The sequence below is a fragment of the Sylvia atricapilla genome, chromosome Z (assembly GCF_009819655.1).
Source record: "Sylvia atricapilla isolate bSylAtr1 chromosome Z, bSylAtr1.pri, whole genome shotgun sequence".
NCBI classification, from domain to species: Eukaryota; Metazoa; Chordata; class Aves; order Passeriformes; family Sylviidae; genus Sylvia; species Sylvia atricapilla.
In genome coordinates, this window is record NC_089174.1 from 34,500,207 (window position 1) to 34,524,885 (window position 24,679).

At 34.1% G+C, this 24,679-nt stretch overlaps 1 protein-coding gene across 12 annotated transcripts in view; it reads left to right on the forward strand.

Moving 5' to 3' along the window:
* MEF2C (myocyte enhancer factor 2C) overlaps positions 1 to 24,679 on the forward strand; it is a 132,220-nt gene that overhangs the window by 39,034 nt on the left and 68,507 nt on the right. For 9 of the 12 annotated variants that reach the window (XM_066338810.1, XM_066338799.1, XM_066338808.1 and 6 more), the window contains one exon: positions 18,973 to 19,170. In XM_066338810.1, coding sequence (XP_066194907.1) covers positions 19,117 to 19,170 — 54 coding nt within the window. In that variant the 5' untranslated portion in view covers positions 18,973 to 19,116. The remainder of the gene's footprint in view (positions 1 to 18,972; positions 19,171 to 24,679) is intronic. The other 3 variants (XM_066338801.1, XM_066338802.1, XM_066338806.1) reach the window with 1 other exon arrangement.

A 24,679-nucleotide genomic window follows, 5' to 3' on the forward strand; every position in this document is an offset into this window, starting at 1 on the left:
ATGTAATGATGAATTATTCTGTATGAGTGAATTCTGCCACCTGTACCTTGGAAAATGGAAGACTACTTTGATTAATTACAGGCTATAAATTTCAGGCATAGGAAGTACGGCCAGTATCAAGCATCAAACAATCTAAACAATCTACTCAAATTCAGTGTTGGTATTTGACAAAATTGAACAGAGTTCAGCCTTGGAAAGACAATTCTAGGTTTATTCAGACAGTGCACAAGAATGAGGTGTTGTCATTCCTTTTGGTTTAATCCACTGTTTTCTTTCATGGCATTGTTATAGTCATCCATAAGTTGGTATTTCCAAAAACCCCATGCTGTAATCAGTTTTATCAGAATGTTTCATTTTCAGGAGGAGGTGAATGCAAAAAGTTCACATCTTCATTAATCTTCATTAATGTGAAAGTAAGTTCTTAAAGCATCTTTTTTTCTGTGTTACTTTTCTAGAAAAATAAAAGAGAAAGGCTTTGCTCACATCAGATAAGTTGAAATTGCTATTAATATAAGAGGCCTCTAATTGCATATGAAATAGGCCTCTACAACGTACTGAAAGCAAGTTATGAGAAAGGAACACCGTTAGTTCGCCTGACTCTGACAGGAGAGCTGTAGAGAAGTGTTAACACTTCAAACAGGACAAAATATTATGAAATCTATCTACACCAAAAGGCAAAGAGTGCATTCTTCAGCTGCATTACAATTGGTATGACAGAACAATTATTCAGGGTGGAATTTGGCCAGGGTGTTAGGCATATGAAAATCGGTATAGAATTAATATGGTATCTTTAGCATTCCCAATGACCAGGATCTTGGTTGTAATTCATTAGTAACACATTCTTTTCTGTTAGCACAGTGCCTTCAAAACATCACTGGTTGAAATGTCTTTATTGCTTGTACAGGTTTGGAGTCTTTAGTCCCATTATTTAACCTGTTATTCTTTGTACTATTGGAGTTTTTACGAAGATACTGTCCTTGTCCTAAAGAATGCGCAATACATAAATCTGACCCTGATTGACCCTGATTAGTTTGTGAGAGTCAACAGGATCACAGCACATGCTGGCATGACTGTAGCAACTTGAAGAAGTGTCTTTTCCATTAATCGGGGTGACCATACACAGTTTAAGAGTATTTCACACCTCTTTGATTCAGGTTGACAAGTCTTAAAAAGATGAACATCTAATCTCACCCTCTTACATGGCAGCAGAGCATGGCTGTGACTTAGGGTTTAGGACACAAGCAATTGCTCCTCTCCTGTGTGCATATCTGTCTCGATGCAGAATGTGCTTTGTCTGTGGAAGTTGCAACGCCTGTTTAATTTTGAAAGTACCCTTACAGTCTGTTCCAGGTAGAGTCAGACTCCCTGTTCTTGCTGGTCTTCTGCTTTTTTATCAGATAAGCCAGGCTGAGCAGAGTGAGTTGTGCTTTTAAAACTTTGTCGTTTATATCCCTCTAAAACCAGCCCACCACGGACATTACACTGTACTTCATGACCAGTGTATTTTTGACTGATGAAGGGAAATGGTTGATGCAGTGGCTTAACCAAATTTGCAAAAGAATGCACATTGTCATGTTTCCGTGCTTTTTCAGCAGACAAGATATTATACAGTAATGACAACTACCGGTCTGTACACACCTGAGTTCATACCATAAATTCTTGCATATGTCTTGTCAGTGGTTATTTCTACAGAGTCATGCAGCAGTAGGGTTTCCAGAAACAACCTCATATAGATTTGCTACCAACTCTATTTATCCCTGCAAGAGGTTTCAGCAGGAGCTACAGACTTACTAATGCATGATTCTCATCTGAAGAAACTTCTTTGTGAACTGGAACAAATTATCTGGGATCCTGGCATCAAAGGATAACAGACAGCAAACAAAAAAAAATTACAAAACTAAAGACTTCAACCTGAAAAAACAGCCCCAAATCCACACTAAAGTTATAACCAGCAAGAGATTTGCTGCCACCTATTAGAGCCAAGAAAAAAAATGGCAACTGAGAAACGAGATCTTCTACCATGGGAAATAAATCACCTAGTTCTTGCCCCAGGGTGCTAATGTTGAACAGTAAATCCATGAGGTGGTCTGGGAAAATGTTAAATGATTAAAATTACATGACAGTATCCAAAGTATCCCAGTAATTTTATCTCCAAATTCTCAGTAATTTAGGAATTTTAGCAGCAAAAGCTGTAATTGTTAAAAGTCCTAACTTGTTCTTGAACACATTCAAAGTATTTTATAGTTGTTTCATGCAATATTGCAGAATGGAGCCTTGGCCTCTTCAGTATTCATCTCTAAGTAGCAGAAGTAGAACCTTTGTATTAATATGGCATGTGGAGAGTAAGAGGATGATGATGATGATGAAGAAGAAGAATATTTCTATTTGAAGGTTTTGTGTTTAACTTTTGTGATGCTTTGTTACTGTGTAAAACTCCTGTAATCTGTGAGGATTTAGAGCCTTCTACATCATGGCAACTCATCTCTCCTCTCCAGAGCCAACCAGTGGACTTATTGGAGATATTGGAAAGCAGCAGCTTTTTTTTTTATTATTTATTTAAATGGGATAATGGCATAGAGATTGGTGGGTTAAGGCCATTTAGAGTCTGCAGCTTTGATATTAAAGTGGTCTTGTACATTCAATACAGTATTTCTCAACTTTTTTTCCGAGTCTCAGCTTGTAAAAATCAATAGAAAGATTCTGATAGAATTTCATATGCACAGAAACAATCACGAAGTGAGATATTATTTTCATTAACTCTGTTTGCAACCATTCTGAATTTTTTAAATAATTGTGAAAACATCTTGAATTAGTTTATGGCATGTTTTTGATATTTCCATTTAGTAGAAGCCATTTCTGACTCAGGTAGTGTCCACTTTTGTGACACAACATGGGTAGATAACAGTAAGAATGTACTTATAGTATTTCATCATGCATAATTTGTTAAATCTAATGTAAAAAAGAAAATATTGGAGATTTCTTATCTGGATATAAATAAACCACAATTTAATACATTTTCTTGAAAATATGCTGTTTAATAGCAGTGCACTGATACTTACTGGTCATTTATGTATGATCTAGTTGTAAAATTATCTTCCTATTACCTACAAAGAGAGAAAAATTAAGTTTACAACCTAGGAAGTCCCTCTGACACAATTAAGTACTTGTCTGCTCTTACTGTTAGCAGAATATTTTAAAGCAGATTTATTATACAGAAGACATACTAACCTTGAATCTGTCTTATCCGTAATTTGGTTTTACTGTAAAAAAGTATAAGAAAAAATATACAGTTCTCATCTGACTCTTGTTTATTTTATCATTTGTAAAGTACTGCCTGTTTTGCACTTGAAATATTATTATTCACCTTGAACTCTCTCTGGGGCCAAAAGTGAATTTTCTGTTACAGACATAACAATTTACTAGATACGGAATGTATTTTGTCCAGTCTATTTTTCTGTTCATTGCGAAATTGAAATTAATCTCTTTTGCTTGAGGCTGCATAGTTTACTGTCATTAGTTGGGGACAGTAAAAGTCATGAATTTTCAGTAGTAGAGAAGCCTTGGGATTTTCAGCTGTTTCTGAGATCTTAATCAAAAATGTTACTGATTGCTTGGGAATCAATGAACACGCTCCTGAGGAAAAAAAAATAGCAGTATAACTGTAATATTATTCACGATGTTTTTTTAAAAGGGCCAGTAATTCATAATGATTATTTTTTGTCATAATTTAACATAGTGAGGAATGTCAATATTATCAATTTTTGCTCTATGTAAATGGCTCAGAAATATCAGTGCTTTTGATATTTTTAAACAGTTTTGCTCACATGAGTAGCTTTTCCTACTTAGATTTTCCTTTTGACTTCTCAGCAAGCTAAGTTTTAACGCATTCAAAATCTTTGCCAACTCAGGGATTGTGAATCCTTGGCTTTGTAGTGGCCAGACATTTCAGTAACAATAGAATAAATTCTGGTTTAAGAGAATTAACTTTGTGCTGCTGACAGAAACTCCAGCCTGTAAGATAAATGGAAACAACATTCCTGAATCTTTGAGGGATTTTAAAGGTGAGAAAGGGGCCTCAAAAACCCTTGCATTTCACTTTAATTCTGCTATTACCATTACATTATTTTTTGTTAGCACCAACTAAAATTTGTTCATTTTTAACCATGTATGACTGAATAGGAGTTAAGCATTTTTAAAAATACATTGACTGATGTCCAGTCAGACTACTGAGTTTCAAAACCTTGGGGTTTTTGGATCTCTTTCAAACAGAAAAGAAGAAGTACTTCCTTTTACAACACCATGTCAAGACACAGACACTCTTATATATTCTCACACATACAAAAAAGGTATTATTCAAGTAACTTCAGAGCTTACTTGTAGCCATATGGGATCCTAAATAATTGCAGGAAGAAAAATGCTTTGTAAAAAGCCAGCAGCTTATTATGCAGTGTTTCAAGAATTAAAATATTGCTGTGCAACATACAAGGAGTAAAGACAGTTGTTCAGATTAGGCATCACAGTCACTGTTCTGTCTTAATAAAGCAACAAGTTTTACTTTCCATACATATATATGGGTGAACTATTTTAAATCCTTCTCTTCTCATAAAAATTATGGTTGCTGGCAGCATTCAGATTTCATTTTCAGCAGCGTAAACATGAAATAACAGAATTGGCTGATTTCACTCAGGGCCATGTATTTGGATATCCAGGATTACAGTGCTGGCACTTGGGCTACAATGCACATCTTTACAAAGCATTTTTGGTAGCAATAAGGAGATGCTGTGTTTTCAGAGGACTGTATTGACAGCAAAGGCCACCTCAATCAATCAAGGCCACCTCACCTTTCACAGCGAAAGTCTGCATTTTAAAACAGCACTAAAACAAACTAGTCATTGTATTTTGACAAGGGTCATGACTATTTATAGCAGAACCGCCAGAACTGCAACCAGCACTGGATGTCTCAGAACTCTAACTCCAAACCTGGAGGACACACTATTACTAGGGGCTGCGTCTTTATAGCTTTTTTAAAATACAGTCTCCATTGTCGATGTAAACATTCAGAAACCCAGGCTTATACTTCTTTTTAAAATGCAGACTTGATTTATGACAGCTGCATTGGATCGTTAATCATATATTATCTTTATGGGAGCTTTTTTCTAACATATGTTAATTGGCTGTTTTCTGTGACAAATTATGAGCTCTTACTTTGATGAGGTTCAATTGCAATCATGTTGGAGTTGAGTATGTAGAGTTTCCAGCCCCCACTGGCTCCTTAAACCACTACAAACATCGGCACGTCACTGCAGTGCTGAGTAATGCCAGCATCAGATTGGGGTTGATCTGATCTCTGTACTGAGTTTTTTCCACAGGATATTTTCAGCTCTTCGCACTAAATTTGTTACAGGGTTTGCTGTTTTAGCAAAAGAGATAAAATTAATGTCTTGTATGGGACTATTGGAATATAATGAGAAATAGTTAACATTATACTGAAATATTTTTTAATATTCAGAATTCTTAATGCCTTTTTACAAATTCTGTCTCAGCTTTATTGCATTCAAGTTTACTGGTGTCATATAGCATTTCCAGAAGCAAAAATGCTGCCTTCTTTTTGAAGCCAGAGAATTAGGAATTCTGAAATGTAATATTTGCAAGTTAAAAAAAAAACGAAAGTATTTTACTTGAGAAGTGGTTGGCTTCACTTTAATTTATTAAATTTTTACCCCAAAAAACCCCACATGTATTTCCAAGCTCAACAGGAGATGTGTCTAATTGTTTTACATTAACTTGCATATCTTCTTGTTAGTAAAGAAAATTTTGCACTGAAAATTAGTGTCTATCTTTTTTATATTAAGGAGAATCATGTTTACGTATGTTCAGAAGATAAATTAAGGAATTTCTGAAAAACATAACCACAATGGAAGTTGCTGCATTTTTTATTTGGAACTTAATCTTTTGACGATACTTGGACACCTTATCGTATTTTATACAATGATTCTTTGGAAATACTGAGACAAAAAAAGTGTACTCTTGTTTAATGATTTTACTCAAAGCTATACTTTGGGTGAATGTGCAGAAATATGAAATCTTATACATTTTAAAAGCAAGAGAGCACCCTGGTCATAAAACTGTGTCAAACAGTATCAATTACATTGCAATTAATTTAACGGAACACTATACAGCTCAGCTTTGACCTAAACTAAATGGCATTAGATAAATCTATCCCATATGGTCTTCAGAGAAAAGATGGGGGTTAAATTTCCAAGCAGGTGTTAAAGTTTAGAAGAAGAGCCAGATGTGTATGAAAGCTACTTCAGTCTCATGAGGGTGGTTTTAATTCCGCTATTTCCCTGGAGTACAACACAATCAATGAGTTCCAAATCCTGAGGCTACCTGCCTTTATGTGAAATCGTGGGAATATTTCTTCACAGATTATCACTGAACATGTGTGGAAAAATTAGATCAGAAATTAAAGGCAAAAAAGGTTAATCTCAGAATTTAAAAGCATCATATTTCTTTGAATTTCTGCAGTGGAGAGGTGACAACTAAGTGGAAATGCTTACAGAAGAGATCTATAAGAAGAATTGTAAACAGTGCATAACTCAGGCCATGGATATTTAATATGTTCCTCTAGTCACTGCTTGTTGTCAGTAGTATTTTACAAGTGAGCATATGTAGGTCATATGCAGCACAGTGAAGATCATTAAAGATAAGTGAATTGAATTAGAGAGAGGTTTCAAATTTATGATTTTGAATGTGTTGTCCCTACTATAGAATGTCGGTGAATGTAAAGTGATGCATTGTATCATGAAATAATCTACAAATTATTGTAGTTCAGTTCTTCTTGCTAACATGAGCTTAGTTGGCTTTAAGAAAATAAAGCAAGATAAAAGGAGATATATGTGTGAAAGACAGGGTTTGGCACTTTATTGGATTTTGAGGCCTGTGAGCCATGTGTCTTAATTGGGGCCAGTTGGGATCATTTAATAATTGCTGTCAGAAGATCAAATTTAATTCTCTTTATAAAAAGACCACAGTGGGATAGAGCTAAACAAATTGTCATCTGAGATTTCAAATGAACTAAGCTTTAATTAGGTTGATTAGGATGCTGTAAGAGAGAGAAGGAAACAGGAAATTGATGTATCTGTTGAATACCATGATGGACCTTGTATGACACTACCATCAAATCTCTTTATTTCAAGAAGATATACATTAGCATAAAGGATGACAGACCTACAATAACATGCATATATAAATGTGTTAGGTATACAAGGTAACTATAACTTTCTGAAATGAGTGGGTTTAAATATAGATAATAATATTTTTATTATCATAATCTTGGCCCTTAACATTGCTTTTGTACATCTTAAAATATTCTATATTGTCTTATTTATTTGTTTATATACTCATTGATTATGCCAGATAAGCAGTATAGCCCTCAGAATTTCTCTATTGCATAATAAATATTTACTGTACTTAGTTCTCAGAACATTTGCATGAGCAAATCCACCAGTGCCTTTTCCCAGATTTCCAACAGAGAAAATGAGTAAAAAATGAAAGTGACATGAAATATACTTGACAGAAAAGGGAGCAGATCTCAGACATGTTTGTATCTCAGCCTTGAATCTGATTCTTTTAATTATGCTGCCTGCTACTTTTGCCACAGCTGCCTGTTTCTGAGGATAGATTTTATCAGAAATCATCTTACATATGAATAGAGCTCAAAAAGTGCCATTTCTGAGAAAATGTAATGTACATTCACACCCACAAAAAGATTTAGCTAATGTATCTTTGTATTGATTAGGTTTTTGCTTTTTCACCATGCTTTTAGGATAATTGTAAGATGAGCAATGCTGGCAGTGATCCTATTAGAAAAACAAAGTGCTCATTGAAGGTTGAATGGAGACTATCAAGCAAATTCCACTGTATTTTCCTTCTGCAAATTAAGAATACTTTATGTCTGTTTTCTAGTATGTCAAAGATGTTGACTTTTTGCATTGGCTATTGCCAAATGCAGTGCATTGTATATGAGCAAGAGATAAATAAATCCAGCTGCATGGTGCTAATGGAGTGGTTATTGCTGAGGTTCTGTAAGCAGGGTGTGATGCTCACTTGTGGCTTTTGTAGTTACAGAAAGTAGCAGGTGTACCTTTTTGGTAAACACCATCCCTTTCAGTAGAAATGTTGCTTTTACAAGTCTTGAGGTGAGAGCTGTTAGACTCCAATTCTATGAAAAATTAGAAGACCAAATCTACATGTGGAAAGTATGGATTAGTTACCTAGCGCAGTTTTCAAAAACTAAATATGAAATATGATGTGATTGAGCAGCACACTATATTAGATGAGGCTATTTATGTCTTTGCAAGTAATGTAGATGCAAAGCTGCAGCTCTTTTGGCTCTTTATCATATCACAGCATAACTCTTCAGTGTGTTGTATATCTTAGGTTTTTCTCTTTCTCTATTTCCACATGACTGTTTTAACAGAAATATATCTATTGTTTGTCTGGTTTTTAACCACTAAGGACAAAAATAAAATTTGTAGAATATCCACTAAGCTAGAAAAATGGAAAATTTCTTCCTCAATAGACACTTTAAGCCAGTTTTTTTTTTCTCCCATGAGGCATATTTTACCTTTGTGACACAGCAAATTCCATGTTATCTTTCCTTTCCTACAAGCAGCTTCACCTGTTTATGCATTTTCCTAGTTCCAAACCAGTGGGAATCCAGTTTGTATCTTCTAACATAGAGAGATCCTTCTTGTCAGGATGCAGCCAGGAGGCAGAAAGCAAATATTTTCAGCCAATGATTTATGGTGGGCTGATGCTAACAGATATGGCCACATATTTTATTTCTCAGTGGTCAGAACCTGCTGTTTCTCCAACACATGCTTCATCCTAGACATGCAGAATTGCAGGCATGAGACACAAGGTAATATATGTGCAAGTTTTATTTCCTATCAAGTTGCTTGTAAATCCTATGTAATTGAAAGTGCCTCATTGCTATACTGCCGTTGTACTTTTCTTCCCTTTTTTCAGAGCAAATCCACATCTACATGAATTCCTGTGTTTCTAAGTAAATTGCCTATATTTTGTATGTTTAACAGAAGCAATCTGTCCTAATTTATGAGCTTTGCCATTAGAAATGACACATATTTCACAGACGTAGTTCCTCACTTCTCTGCAGTGAAATGTAGGTGTGGGGTTTCTTTTTATTATTAGCCTTATTATGTACCTGACATACATTTCATCTCCTTTTGTCCTTGGGAAAAAAAAAATTATCTGAGTGGGATTGGAAGACTTTTGAATTGTCATGGTCATTGGGAAGATTGATATATTTCCCTTGCCTTTTTTATCCCCCCTTCTTCTTCCTTTTCCTTATTTTAAGCCTGCAGCTCTCTCTGGGCAAGTTGTGCTCAGGGAGTGTCATATATTTAATATTAATATTTGTCATATTGCTATTCATACAGAAAGAATGAAGTGTTATCAGATTAGCTGCTCTCCACAATGTTGTGCAGTTTGCATTTTAGAAGAACTATATTTAATTCTTGACATTTCTGGAAAGGACAGAAATTAAAGCAAAAACAGAAGGTGTTTCTAGAACTCAGTATACAAAAAAGAAAAGCAAAGCATCTCTGTGTCTAATTATTCAAATAAAGGATATACTGGTCTGAAGTTGCATTAAAAAACTGTAAAAGGTATTTAAACATGACTTATGTGTTTAGGTTTATGCTGCAAGAAAACCAACTTTTTGTTTCTGTGGTAGTATAGTTGAAATGGTCTACCACAGACAAATTATTTCTGGACAGAGATAATATATCTCATTTTCCAGCTTCTATAGCTGAAAATAAAGGGTCAATTTGGGGTACACTGAGGAGCAAAAGGATTAAACAACATAAAGGTAATTGATTTATTCCAAAATTATTAGTCTACACTAGTTACTAACTCTGCTTACATTTATCTGACTTCTTTTTTCAGTACTAGTGGTGGATCTGTTATCATGTTGGTATGAGCTAAAAGGAGTAGAAATAGAAACCAATAATATAAAAATTAATAATATTCTCTAAATTTAAAGTCGTGTCTCTCTGAGACTTCTTCCATCTTTGGAGAGTGATGGACCTGGGTGGCTGGTTGTATTATACAAGATCTAATAGTGAAAAATAAATTTAAAAATATCCAAGGTATTACAATCAAAATCTTCAGGCCTGAATAGGTATTATCATACAGCAAAATGCTATCAAATAGCTTGAGAATCTGGTATACAGAGATTCCATGGGACTCCAAAGGTTTGTACAGATTTTGTGGAATTTCAGAGGCTCAGGACATCTGTGCAAATGTTTCATGTTTAATTACTTCTTTTCTCTGTTAGGAAGGTGAACCATGTTAAGAGCTGTGCTTAAGGGTCATTGTCCATTTTTGGCTTGAGTAGCTGGCTGAATTCAAGGTATTACATAGGTCATTGCCATTAGGGCAGGGAAACTGATAAGTGACTCAAATATTTCCGTAATACTGTTTGTTTACAAAGATTTGTTGTATCTCTAAATGCAGCAAGCCTTGAGAATTGATGTCTATTATCAGGTATTAATGTTTGAGTTCCCTATCTAGTCAGCTGAGCTCCTCACCAGTGTCTCTATATATTCAGCTTCTTCTTCTTCTCATCACAAATTACAAACCTCTGCAAAATAAGGCCTAATAGAGGTCTTTGCTATGCCTTTTTTTTTTTTTCAAAAAATTTTCTGGACCATAAGATCACAGAAGTTATGCTCACCAGCATTGTCCTATAACTTCTATCTCTTTCATCATCTGAACATTACTCAAATTACTCTTAAAATGTCAACCTTATTAGCCACATTTTCATTTCATAAAAATATGTTTTGCCACTCCAACATGTTTATACAGTTTTCCCATCAATATAATTCCTATTACAAACCTGAAACAGTTTTACTTTCTTTCAGGCTTTACCTCAGCAACTTTTGTAGTTTAATTTATTATGTTGGAAAGGATTCCTTTCATTAATCCCTTGACAATGTTTCTGCAGAGTCTGTTCTCTGGTAGAGGTTTTTCTTATAATGAGGAACTTATTTGCATCTCAGGGTTTTTTCTCAGGGTTTTTTCTCTTTTATACATTCATGTTCCCAGTTTTAGGGTATTTTCATCCATAGGTTTTTTCCCCTATTCTACCTCTTTAGACGATCCTTCCTAATTTTCATCTTAGTCTTTGAACTAAATACAGTGCTCAGTCATTTATTTGCTTGGAAATTTTAAGACATTTTGGGTTCTTATTCTGGTTTGTTTCATTTATTTATTCTACAAAAATACTGTTTCTAAAAGCTTTCTCTTTTCTCTAAAAACTTCCTGAAATTATTTATTCACAAATGTGTAAGATGTTCCTATTCAAAATATGATTATGAGGTTTCTGCAATCCAAGTCTTTGCTCCTCCTCACAAAGATGAAGTGGCAGTGCAACACAAACATGGAATAACAGAACTCTGTGATGTTGTTAAACTATAAACATGATTACAGTGAGGAAAAAGGAGGATTCCTTTGGAGGATTCCAGAGGATTCTTTGAGCAAGAAGAGGATCCTGGGTCAGGATGTATAAAGTTTCTCGGGAGCTTCTTGGATGAAAACAAAGGAGATGAGAACTGTGTAGATGTTTTAGACGACTCCATTCATTTTATTCAAAATTTAATTTTCTTCTCCATCCATTCCACCTATTTCTTCTAGAGTCATCATTGATCATAGTTTAGACATAGTTTAGACTGTCTTAAGTGCATGTACTAAGCTTCTGAGATTCAGCAAATTATAAGCAGAAAGTAATCAAAATTCCATTAGGAAATAATCCTTTTTAGAATCAATCCATGTTTTCTTCAGTAGGGTAAATCTAAAATTGCCTGTCACTGATATTGGCATTACTAAGCACTTGTACCCAAGTTCAGACTATGATTTGATATTGTATTATATAATTTTTCCAATAATACCTAGAATAATCCCCTGATTCTTAAAAGATATTTGGGTTATTTAAGTTCCACAGACTTCCTCACATGCAGGTAAGTAACAAATCTGCACATCTAGATCTAACCACAGTCAGAGAGAGATTGCTTTCAGGTGATGCAATAACTTAAGGCTAGAGATCTTACATTTTCCTGTAATAAACCAATACTCTCCAAAGTCCTTTGAGTTTAAGACTGCTCCCAAACTGTAGCACTAGTATTTTACCTGGTGTGTAACATGTCTTTCAATACAAACAGGCCAAAATCAGAGTAGCTCCAAGACCTTTTCCACTTTCAAGGCGCTAATTCTTACCCTGTTGATGACTGAAGTGCTTCCTCTTCTTTAGCTCAGTAAATGACAGACTGAATTTCTAAAACACCTTTCATGATATTCTGATGGATCTAGTAACTATAATTCAATCCACTCAACCTATTAACTCAAAACTGTCAAGACTCCTAGGTGAATTTGCAGTGGTCCAATTTCCCTACTCCATTTTTAGTCAGGTTCTCATTCCTAGTCACTGTCTCAATTTCAGACCAATTAGGTGATTCAGTTTTCAGTCCCCCCCCTTTTTTTTTTTTTTTTCCCTTTTATTATTAGTGTGTCCAATTGAATGAACTGTTATTCTTGAGACAGTCTGAAGTACCTTATGGATCTTATTACACATACATTGGTCAGACTCCCATTATGTCCTTCTAGATGCTAGGGAGACATCGTGAACCTAATCATAAACATATAAACCTTTTCCTCAAACTATTTACTTTATTTTTTTTTCTTTTGAGTGATGGGTACACATGAAATACCACCCAAAAATTATTGTAGTTTTAAAATTGTCTCTTCATGGGTATATATTTTATATTAACATTTCACTTAATTGTTTTCCTTAAACCTGCATTAGTGTCCACATTATTTACTTTACAAATTAAATACTCTCCTTCATTTTAGCAATCTTCAGAAATGTTGTAAATTAGGCAGGTCTTCCTTTCTTCCTCAAGCATAGCAGGCACATATCTTACTAGAGTCCAGGGCAATCGGTTTTCATCTGGTGGTTGCTTCTTGTGGTGTACTGCAGGGAATGACTCATCATCTGAGGCAAATTCCACAACCACATGGAAGTATTTTGATCTCCTGTCATGCTTTTTACCACGGTGACCAGGTTTGGTGTAGCATGTATGCAGTATATTCATAAAATCTTCAACCGTTGTGCTGGTGGATGTTTGTCAGCACATTGTGAAAGATAAGCCAAAGTTACTCTTTCCCTTTCATACAGGCATGGATTGGCTTAAATAGAGAGGTGGCTGCAGACAAGATATTTTGTGTCTGCATACCTCAATCTCTTGAAAAGCAGGGTCTGTGGCACAGTGAAATAGGGCAACTGTTAGGAAGTATCATCTTCTCTGCTATTTTGGCAGTGATTTAGTTTTTCATATTTTGGCAATGATTTAGTTTTCCTCAAAAGACTTTTCAGAGGAACTTTGCAAAACAAGAAACTCTGCCACCCATGATGCACAAGGTCTTTCTCTGTGAGATAATTTTGTACTGTATTTGAGTTATAAACTACATAGACCACGTTTGTCTGAAGCATTCTCACAATGAGTTTTCAGAAGTATTTAATTCCAAATAAAAAAAAAAAATAAGCCACATTGCAAAAGATTATCATGGCTGTTCCAAGGCATAGAAAATATCAGTATTGAGTAAGCTAGTAACTTAGCTTCAAGAGAGGAGTTTTCTGCAATTTGTTGCTACATTGTCATTATACTAGGAATCTGTTGAAATGTAAACAAGCAAATAAGGTACAGCTCCAGAAGTTCAGATTTAAAATAAACATTCTACTATTCTTTATACATAAACAAATAAACTAATAAATTTAGTTATTTAGTTAGACTATCAGTTGAAATACAAGTGGATCTTACAAGTCCAGCAGATGCTTTCAAAATCATTAGAAAAATTAATAAAATATGAACTCAAATCAAATAATTTAATTTTCTCCTAAAATTCTAAGTAAAAATTTACATATTTGGAAGGATTTTTTAGTTTGCAACTTTATAAATATTTTACTCCTGTCTTGGTTCAGAACTTTATTGTCCTGTAATTATTCTTCATTATAAATTAAGCTCATGCCATAAATCAGAAGTCAGGTTAGATAACTGAAAATATAATAAGCCTTGGTAGTTACAGTTTGCAAATTTACATATTATACATATTTTCTTTATATGCAGATTTTTTGTTTTGATGTATTGTCCCTTTAGTAGTCTGTAGTACTTCATCTATTATAATTTATCCATTTTGGCTTAAATGCTTGTTTTGTATTTCCTGTAGCCAAATGCATGATCTCTTGACAGTTAAATTTAGTAGATTAAAATTAACTCTCTTCCAACCTTTTCATATGGCAGCCTGCCCATAAGATCAAAACACATAGGAGTAGGTTATGTTTAATTTCTAAATCAGAGTGTTGTGGACAGATGTTTGAAAGCTTAAGATGACTCAGATTCATTTTTGTATGGCTTTCTGCCTGGAGAAACATACTATAGATCTTACCATTGCTGCTTTACTTGTATATTGCCATGGTGATGACATATATAATTTTATCATAAGTTAATGGCCCAAACTGTATCTTTTGTTATGACCATGCAATCAAACCACCATGTAAAAGAACCTCTTCTATCTTTGTCAGCTGATCTCAGTCACATAACATGATAGATATTTATTTTCACCCTTCTCTGCATTTCTTTAAATTATATCCAGCACAAGGTGACAGACCCAAAATGAGTGATTTCTTCAACTGATGCAGTATGCCCAACTGTTTCTTCGCTGTGTAGCTGTCTTTGTCTATGGGTGGAACATAGTCAGACAGGATTTTACAGAAATCTAGTGCCCATTTTATCTTAATATGCGTCTCTCACTGTCAGCGTTCACGATTATGTTTTTGCAGCTGATTTTTCATCAGAAAAGTCGATTATGTGTATATTCATGTTTTTAGACGCAGATTCAAAACTTGTTTGAGAAAACAGGCTTGCCTAAAAAAATTTCACAGACCTTTAAAGTTACATTTATATATCAAGATAAGAATGGTAGGAGAAAGTGAATAGCACTTTTTTCTTTACTTCCTTACAACAGCATAATAAAAAAAAAATTGTTTTATTCTTCAGTTTTAACCCAATTAATTCACTCAGAATGTAAACTGCTTAATGGAATAAGGACATCTTTATGACAAGTTTGTTACTTCTGTAAAGCAACCATGAAAATACCATGAACTCTAGCACTTTCTAATTTGATTTTTCTCTGGCTACATTCTTGTTTATAAATTAAATATTTTTACTCTCTTGTTTTGTTACTTCTTATTTCTCCTGCTGTAACTGCTCAAAGGAGTCTCTGTCTGGGGTGTTACAGCAGAGCAGATTCAGACAGTTCTGCTCATAGAAGGAAGTGGACAGTTTTGGTTCCCATTTTGCACTTCTGGAACAGTTTAGGGAAGGAAGCACCTTTACACCTTTTATTGTTCGTGGTTGCTGACATAATATCCTTCCCTGGCTACTCTGTGCGTGCTTCCTGCCATTCTGTCAAGATTCTTCTGTGTTGCAGAGCGAGGATAGCGGGTGTGCATGTGTGTGTGTGTGTGTGCATGTCTGTGTGTCAGTGTTCAAAAGAGACAGGAGCGGTCAAGTGATTTGCTGCATTTTTTCCTTTAGCTCTTCTCGAGGCTCAGATCAATCTTCTGACAGCTAACACTGCCTCTGCCAAATCATATAATGAACAGAAGACTGGCAAAAATTAAGTTCCTCTTTTTTTTTTAGCGGTCTGGTTTGTTTTGGTTTTGGTTGTTTGGGGTTTTTTTACTACTTGGCTTTGCAAATAAATGCAGAAAACTATAAGAAAATAGCATTTAGCTCTGTGTTTCTCTAAATGCAATTTGTTTCCACATGACTATATTATTAAGTCAGAAGCTTTCTTTTATGTGGAGCTACTTCAACAAAGCTCTTTTTTAGATTCTCTTGGATAATTGAAGCCTGAAGTACTAATTGACTTTTGTAGTACATTCAAAATAAAGATTTACCGGTTAACAGGAACTTTAAATACTTAATACTGCAATCCTTGGTTCTGCAAGAACTTTCAAAAGGTATTGAGAGCACTGGTGAAGTCCTGAGCAGCTACAGGGAATTGTTGTTCTCCAGTGCTCTTCAAATTGTGTTTGACTTGGATATTACCAGGAGTTGAAGGTTATAGCCATTGCATGAGATGACTTGATTTACTTATCTGAATTTCATGATTGGGAATCAGACCAGCTATCTTTTTTTATGTATGTACTAATGAAATATATAGAACTATGAGCTAACACATAGTAAGAATAGTATTTGAAGGTCTGTGTGTTGATAGGGGTGTGTATGTGTATATATATATAAATATATCTCTGTGTGTCTGTGTAAAAGAGTAAGAGACATATAGGGGAATATAACAGGCTTCCCAATTTAAGTAATAGTAAAAATAGCAGAAATTTGGGATTTTTTTAAAGGATATGAGTTCATTACAAAAATTGAAAAACTTTTATTTCAAGTTGGACTGGTAAGCAAAATGCAAACTAGGACGTATAGGAAGAAAGATTTTTTTTTTTTTTAATCCATGTGAGAAAACTCACTGCCTATTGAAGCAAATTTATGTTTCTTTGCAAATTATATCTTTCATACAGATGACCTAATTATATGTTTTATACAAAAATCTGCTTATCAAGTCTTGCATGAATTACTTTAAGACAATTTTGTGTAGATCACAGGAATTTTGAGGTGCTGACTTTAAAGTGTCTGTAAAAGCTGTTGTTCGAAGATTGGTCTTAAATGTTGAACTGATAAGTGTGTGGGAGGGACTCAACATACTGCTCCTCCACTGTGATTTTTATCCTTCCTAACAGAGTTTTCTCAGTATTTAGTGATTTTTTTTCTGAACTCACTCAGCATCAGCATCTTGATCTGCAGAGCAGCTCATCTTCACTAACCAGCCACAACTGCTCTAATCTGCCCACGCTGACCTTCCACCCTGCACTGAATAGAAGCTTAGACAGGCAGAGTGCTGTAAACCAATAGCACCACTAGCTTCAGCTGAATGAAAGGAAGTTGTTCCATGCGCATTTGCTGTGGATTAGAGCATGGGTTTGCTTCTACAGAGAAAGCCTGTTAGACTCTTTTGAGTACTGCATGTGCACGGGAAACACTATTCTAATTTCTGCTTTGTGTTGGAGGTAAGACTAGGAAAAACAGGAAACAAACCCAATCCAAGGAAATGTAAAACTGTTCCTAAAAATAGACTGGGTTTGTTTGTCAACACTGAAAATCAGATAAGACTGTCTCCTAACTTAGTTTGGAAAAAAGCTTTTAACATTACACTTACAAAATAAATTTATTTCAAAGTTTTGTTGTTCATTTAACTTTTTTTGTTGTTCTTTTAACTTTTTTTGTTGTTGTTGCATCGCAAATATGATCAACAACCTTGGTATCTCTTTAAACAGTGAGAAGCTATTGTTTTCAAATACAAAAAAGCACCAAAGAAATTTTGCAGTACATACTTTGTTATATTTACAATATGAATTGTTCCATGTTCTGTGTTCTTCATTATGGTAATGATATACAAATATGTCCAGAAAATAATATCAAAAGAATTCATATACAAAAATATAATAAATACTATACTTGGATATTTGTTTTGCTCAACAGATTGTGGCTAGCCATCATAGTGGCTAGCTAGAAAACTCAGACTGGCTGCTTATGTTTTTTCAGGTTTTGTTTTGTTTTTTTTTTCAGTGATAAAACACTTGAGCAGCTTAAAGTTTAATGTATGCTAAGAAAATCACAAGAGAATTTAAGATCAGAAGTCATAAGGAGTGCGATCTAGCTTTTCCACCTCAGTAGCTTTGAATCAGAGCCAAATAATGGATTAAATGACCAAGATATCAGCTTAGTATTATGTAATAAGATATATTGTCAGAATTTATCAAGTTGGCTGAAATACTATAAGTTTAGAATAAATGAGGAAATACTAGCCTCTGTTTGAAAATTACAAATTTTTTACTTCCAAGGCAATATTTTTACTACACTATGGAGCTAACATAAAAACTTTGAGAGAACGTATAAATTCATATTGTTCAGGTTTCTTTTTTCTAGTCTCTGTTTCAAAAATCTTTCTGCTGTTCTATTAAAATATATATAAATATACAAATATGGGAAATTAAAGATAAAGGCAAAGAACTTGTGCTTTTAACTTATGGCAGATTAAATAATTTTTGGTATTTTTTTTTCTATTTCCATTGACTCTTTTACTGTTGAAATACTTTGTATATGATAGAAATTAATTATATGTGTCACAGCATTTTGTGAAATATGTTTCCTGCGTTGTGTATTTTTATGTACTGTACATATCTCTCATAAGGTCTTGTTTTCTTCAAGTATCTTCAGTAATATTTTCACTAACTTATGTTCTTGGAGGATAAGGTTTAGAATTTTGGGTTTAAAGTAGCTGACAACTCTTATATAACAAGTAACACTTTAATAAATGTCCATCTTATTTGCACAATGAGGGAAATTGTCATCTCTGCTGTCAAAACACAAAATTCTTTTTCCTTCAGAAATAAATTAGCTAGCCTGCTTAGCATACATAAATACAGACAGTTCATTAACTCTCTGATTTAGATAATTTTTCATATTAGAGCTCTGAGTGATATTTAAAATTAGAGACAATTAATTCCATTACAATTTTCACAATGTGTACTTCAGTCTTTTTCTTTATTTCTTCATATATTTTTGTTTGGTGTTTTCTTTCATAAAAATAAGCCTTTTAATATTTTTTTTTCTCCATGCATTATTTATTTTATAGGTGTAGTAAATTTTCATTAAAATTTACTTGTACACTAAATTATAATGATGGTTGGCCAGCTCCATGTAATTACTTCCATCTGGTTATCAACTTCATAATAACATTTGATTTCCTTTCTGTGTTCAGCAGGAACGGATGCAGGGGACTGTGAACTGAGTAGTGGAAGTGCTGAAGAAGGAGGTTTGTTTTGAGGAAACAGGGAAGAGGAATAAAAGAGAAGGGAAAAATACGTAATTTTAAGGAAGAAGGAGAGGAAAAAAAACGGGGACTATGGGGAGAAAAAAGATTCAGATTACAAGGATTATGGATGAACGTAACAGACAGGTGAGTTGCAAAAATAACTGATTTGAGCATCAGATTGTATTTAAAAGGTGACTTACTATTAAAAATGATTTAAAAGTTGATAAATTTCTGTGCCTATGCATATACCAAAATATTTGTAAACTTCAGTCTGAAATATACATGATTAAGCACACCTGTGAGTTGCTACAGGACACAGGCTTTTAGTATTATATTTTGTGAACTGTTATGAGTTATATTATAATATGAACACTTTCATTTAAATTCAGACATCCCAATTATTTGTGCTCCTTCACCTTTGCAGAGTCTTTATTTTTATCTCTTTCATGTAAAAAAGACACTGCTTCATATAAAAGTTTCCTCTTTTCTTGTCTAAATTTTAAGAAGAATTTGAGTAGCCTAACACATTCTAAAACCCACATACAATACTAGTAGCATGCTGTAGTTATAAAAACAAGTAACCATCAATATTCAGCTGAGGTTAAATAGGTCCAACAGGACAGATTACTAACTTTTAACTCTGCTTTAAATAAAATGGCGAGGGAGCTGCCACAGATTATCAACACTATCTCTGCCAGTTAAAATATGATCATAAATTATAGAATTTACTTCACTCTTTCACAAAAATGCAATTCAATAACTGATATCTTCAAATAATATTGATGAAAATTGCTGCTGTTTACATTTGATGTAACTGAAAGGATGCGGATTGTTTTGTTGAAACTGAAGATCTACAATTGAGAGAATCTCTTCATATAATTATTTAATACTCTGATTAATGTTCTTCATACACCTGGCTGCAATTTAGGAATAATCTTCAGTTCAGTGATTTTTAAGAACTTGATACTGAGATACTATTAATATAGTAATACTATTAATTTGATCTATAAATTTTTTCATATATTCAGAAATTTTAAGAAGCTGTTAGTCATGGAGGATTTTATAAAGCCATAAAAACCTCAGCCAAAATATAAAAAACAAATTATAGTCCTCAAATATGCTTTCCAAGAAATTTTAAATTTTGTAGTGTTAGTAGTTTTACTAGTAGTTAGTTGTGTTTTCCCTAAGAAATGCCTATTCTTGTGAGACAAGCTAAAAAGTAATAATTCTAACAATATAGAAATATCATCATATTTATTTTAGTATTCTTATAGCTTGGAGTTGAAATCTAATTTGAAATATTGAATTGATTATTAAATAATCAGTAGTGGTTTGAAACTTGTCCATGCTACAATGGTTTCTTTTTGAAGGGAACCTGAATTATTATGTAAATGATACCACAAAGATTTGCCATTTATAACAGTAGCTCATTCAACAGCTTCAATCTCAACTTGCTTGCTCAATTATATTATTTACAGATATTTTAGCCCAACTTTTGTCCAAAACAAAATCTTTAAAGTGGTTAAATGTACTTTTAAAAAAAGAAGACAGCTAGTCCTCAAATCATTCAGTAGAGTTTCAAGAATTCCAGAACCAGCTTCCAGAACTAATAATTATGAATAAAACTGTAACCCTAGAATACTAACAACTGTAGTGTTAGTGAAGGAAGAGTTTGTGTCTCTAGCGTTTCTTAGACACACAGAATCACAGAATGGTTTGGGTCAGAAGAAACCTAGTTCCACCTCCACTGCCATGAGCAGAGACTCCTTCCAAAAGACTAGGTTGCTCAAAGCCTGAGCTCAAACACCTCTAAGGAATGAGGCAGCCACAGCTTCTCTGGTCAGCTTGTACCTGTGCTTCACCACCCCCACAGTAAAGAATTTTTCCTAATGTCTGATCTAAATCTACTTTCTGACAGCTTAAATACATTCTCCCCTGTCCTGTCACTCCATGCCCTTGTAGATAGTCCCTCTCCATCTTTCTTGTAGACTCCCTTCCAGGTATTGGAAGGCTGTAGTTAAGTTCCAGCCTTCTCTTTTCCAGCCTGAACAATCCCAATTCAATATTTGCTAATGTAGCTTTGCCACTGTGACACTGGAGGTAGAGATTTACATTATTTTACTTTCCATATTGTAAAACTGGCTTGATTCTGCTTCTTACTTCTACTAAAATATTGATGAAAATGTTTAAAGTATTTCTACTGACTTTATCTCACAATTAGTGCCATGATTTAAAGCTCAATGAAGCAAATGAAATAAGCATATGATTAAATACAACTGGATTTTAAGTAATAGTTGATTATTGTTTTAACAATTTACGTGAAATATAAACCTTTCACAAACCTCACCAGTTCTTAAAATATCATGAGGTATTGCAGCTTTAGCATAGCAGAATCAGTTTATTTGTTGCGCATTTCCAGTAATCTTAAAGCATTACCTTTTATATATTCCTATATTGTTTTCTTATTTGATTGCATAAATATATACAAAAACATATTAAAAGGTTGCACCAGAAAAAATGGTTAAAAGTTTTTGATTAGTAAAGCTAAGATACCAGCTCAAGCAGTTCCAGAAAGCCTATTTGTAGCTCCATTTACAGGTGGAGATATATTCTTTCTATCTCACCAAAAAACATTTGCAAGAACAGCAGCCAGTCATTTGGCTAGGAACTTTATTGTTGCTTACATTCAAACACAGGAAGGTTTCACAATACAAGGCATGTTAGATATGATATACCTGCATGATACATCCTCAGCTGTTCTCAAGCAAATAAATCCTCTTCTGTACAGCACATGCTAGTAAAAATATATGGAGCACATATCAAATGAGGAGCTGCAGCAGCAGTTTTATTATTCTGTCTCCTTTCCCAGTGCAAAGATGAATCTATTTGGAAAGCAGAATAGTTGCAAAGGGGTTCAAGTTGATGCAAGGCCTGGGGAGAAAAATTCTTGTCTTTGCTTTTCCACTCACTTTCTTATCCTCCTCTATGTCAGCCATTGAATGGTGAACTTGTTCTCTCTGTTTTCTTCCACAGTACGATCTGCTGTAGTAGGAGACTCCTCTACTTTTCAAAGTGCTTGTATGAGTGGATTGGGAAGGACAAAAATAGTCTTTATCTCCCTTTAAGAGAATTTCTACTGAGCAAGTCTAGTTGGTTGGATTTGTGTACTTTAGTGACCATACTGGGGACCATCTTAAACTTTTTGCGCCCATCCAGACAGGGCTGTCCAGACCTAAAATAAATAGTTGTAATGGCATAAATTATGTTGTCTTACTGTTTTACAAGGTGTCTCACAAAATATCTCATTAAATCTATGGTCTGTGAGCCAAATCCAGAGGTGCGTTGACCAAGGAATGAGGGTGTATTGACCCAATGATTTTCTGGTGTTAGATCTGGAACACTCTCTTTCATGTAATCTTTTTTTTTTTTTTCTAAATTGTCTTAGGAAATATAAAGCCTTACAGAGTGATGCACCATTTTTTTGTCCGTATGATTTTCTTGCTTATTTGTTTTGCATTTTTTCCTGCTTCTGAAGAGTCAAAATTACAACTGAGTTTATCATATTTAAAGATTCTGCACAATCTGGGGTCTTAACTATTATTAAATATCATAGTAAGTGTACACTTCAAAATTAAGGTGCTTAACATTGAGATACCCTTTTTAAAGCATCACTTCTGTGTAAATCTGTGAAGTGTAACAGCAACAAACCCTGTTTAGCTTTTTCATGCCCAGGCTCTTTACCATTCTCTAATTTCAGAAAATCTCTAAAGCTGTAAGATGAGAATTACTGAGTTATCAGCTCAATAGAGAACAAATCAAAGCAGATATTAAAGTGAAGTTATGGGGCAGGGGAAAAATATCCTGGAAGGAAATGACCATTTGCAGGAAGACTTAGATTTGTTCTACTGACTTTGATATCTAATGCTGCTAGTTTCAAAATTAATTTCAGCCTCATGTATCTATTTTTGTCTGTGTTGCAGCTCTGTTTAAAACGAAAGGGTAAGAGACTATCATCTGAATCAGAAGCTTCCTTGTAGAAACAGTGAAGAATCTTGAATAGTAATGCTAACATGAGCACAAGATAGATAAAAAACTTTTTTTCCACCTATTTACTTATACTTTCATTGTTCCTTCATGGAGCATCTTCATTTTATCCAAGACATGAAGTTTCCCTACCTGTCCCCAGGGAAATGGTTTCACATGAAAACGCAACTGCTAGACTATGAAACTAAGTAAAAATTTTTGTTCAATTAACTATTGTCTTAAACATCACACTTTTTATCTTTTACATATTTTTAATTGCTTACATTACACTGTATACAGATATATACTTGAAATACAGCATTAAAATTAGACATTGGCCTTGGTTTCTCAGAGGTAAAAAGTTAGGTTTCTGCAAGAAAAGGGTTGTACCCCAGGTTTTCAAGACTCGTAATTTATGGTGATCTATACAACTCTGGTTATACTTTTCATTTTGTTCCAGACTACCTGAGAAGTAAAACTTTAACAGAGCAACTGAAATGAAACATGAATTTCTAGAATGCAATATTTTAAAGTTAAATGTGCTTGTATTACAAATTGATGTTCTGAGCATAATTTAGAGTGGATTATCATAAGGTAAATATTTAGGTCAAATTGCTTTTAATTTGAAGTGTGCGCAAGAAGCCTAAGTAAAGAGAGTGCAGTAGTGAATAAGGCATCTGCCAACACAGCAGAGCTGAAAAATAGTGCAGACATAGGCACAGTCTTGCTGTCTTGCAAGGAATGGTTTAGAAAGCCCTGGGGGAGAGAGAGCTGGAGGTGGGAAGCAGAACTGAACCCATTGTGGAGAGGAAGAAGTTACACTCTTCCTGTTATGACAGGAAATGCAGACAAATGTGCTTCCTGACCATTTGCTCAGCAGGGAATGAAATATTCTTTGACCTTTACCTTATGAACATTTTAGCAGTACAGAACTTATAAACATGGTTTTTACTATAAACATATGTTTGTACCTGCCAGAAATGGTGATAGCATGCCAAAAAAAAAAAAAAAAGTCAGCTTTTGTGTGTATGGTATTAGTTACTGTGTTTTTGAGATTATCTTTTTTTCCCTAAAATCTGTACATATCTGTAGATCTGTCTATAAAGGACTTAATTATATCTCTCTGATTCAACAAAAGGAAGTGAAGCATCCGAGATTAGTCTTTATTATTCTTTCATTCCTGTTTGGTCTTGGATCTTAATCTATAAGTTAAAATGGGAAGCATACTGATACTGGCTGACTTCCTAATTTCTGAGATTGCTGTATCATCTTTAATTATATATCTTTCAATTTTATCCCTCCTTCATTTTTTTACACAGGAAAAGCTTACAAGGTTGACCCTTATGACTTGGCTTTGGTCAGATTAAATAATATCACTGCTTTAAGTATTTGATCTGTTATTTACGCACAAAGATTCTAAAAATGTGGTGCAACATACAAAACTTCCTTTTTTATATGGTTTAATAATGAACATTTTATTTATTATGGCTGTAATTTTAGAGCATCTTCTTAGAACTCCTCTTTATCTGCACTATTCAGCAAGTCACAGCTCAATATGCTTCAGGCTTTCTGGGACAATAGTTCATTTACCAGCATAAATGCTGTAAATCAGTGCTGTCTCATCACTGTG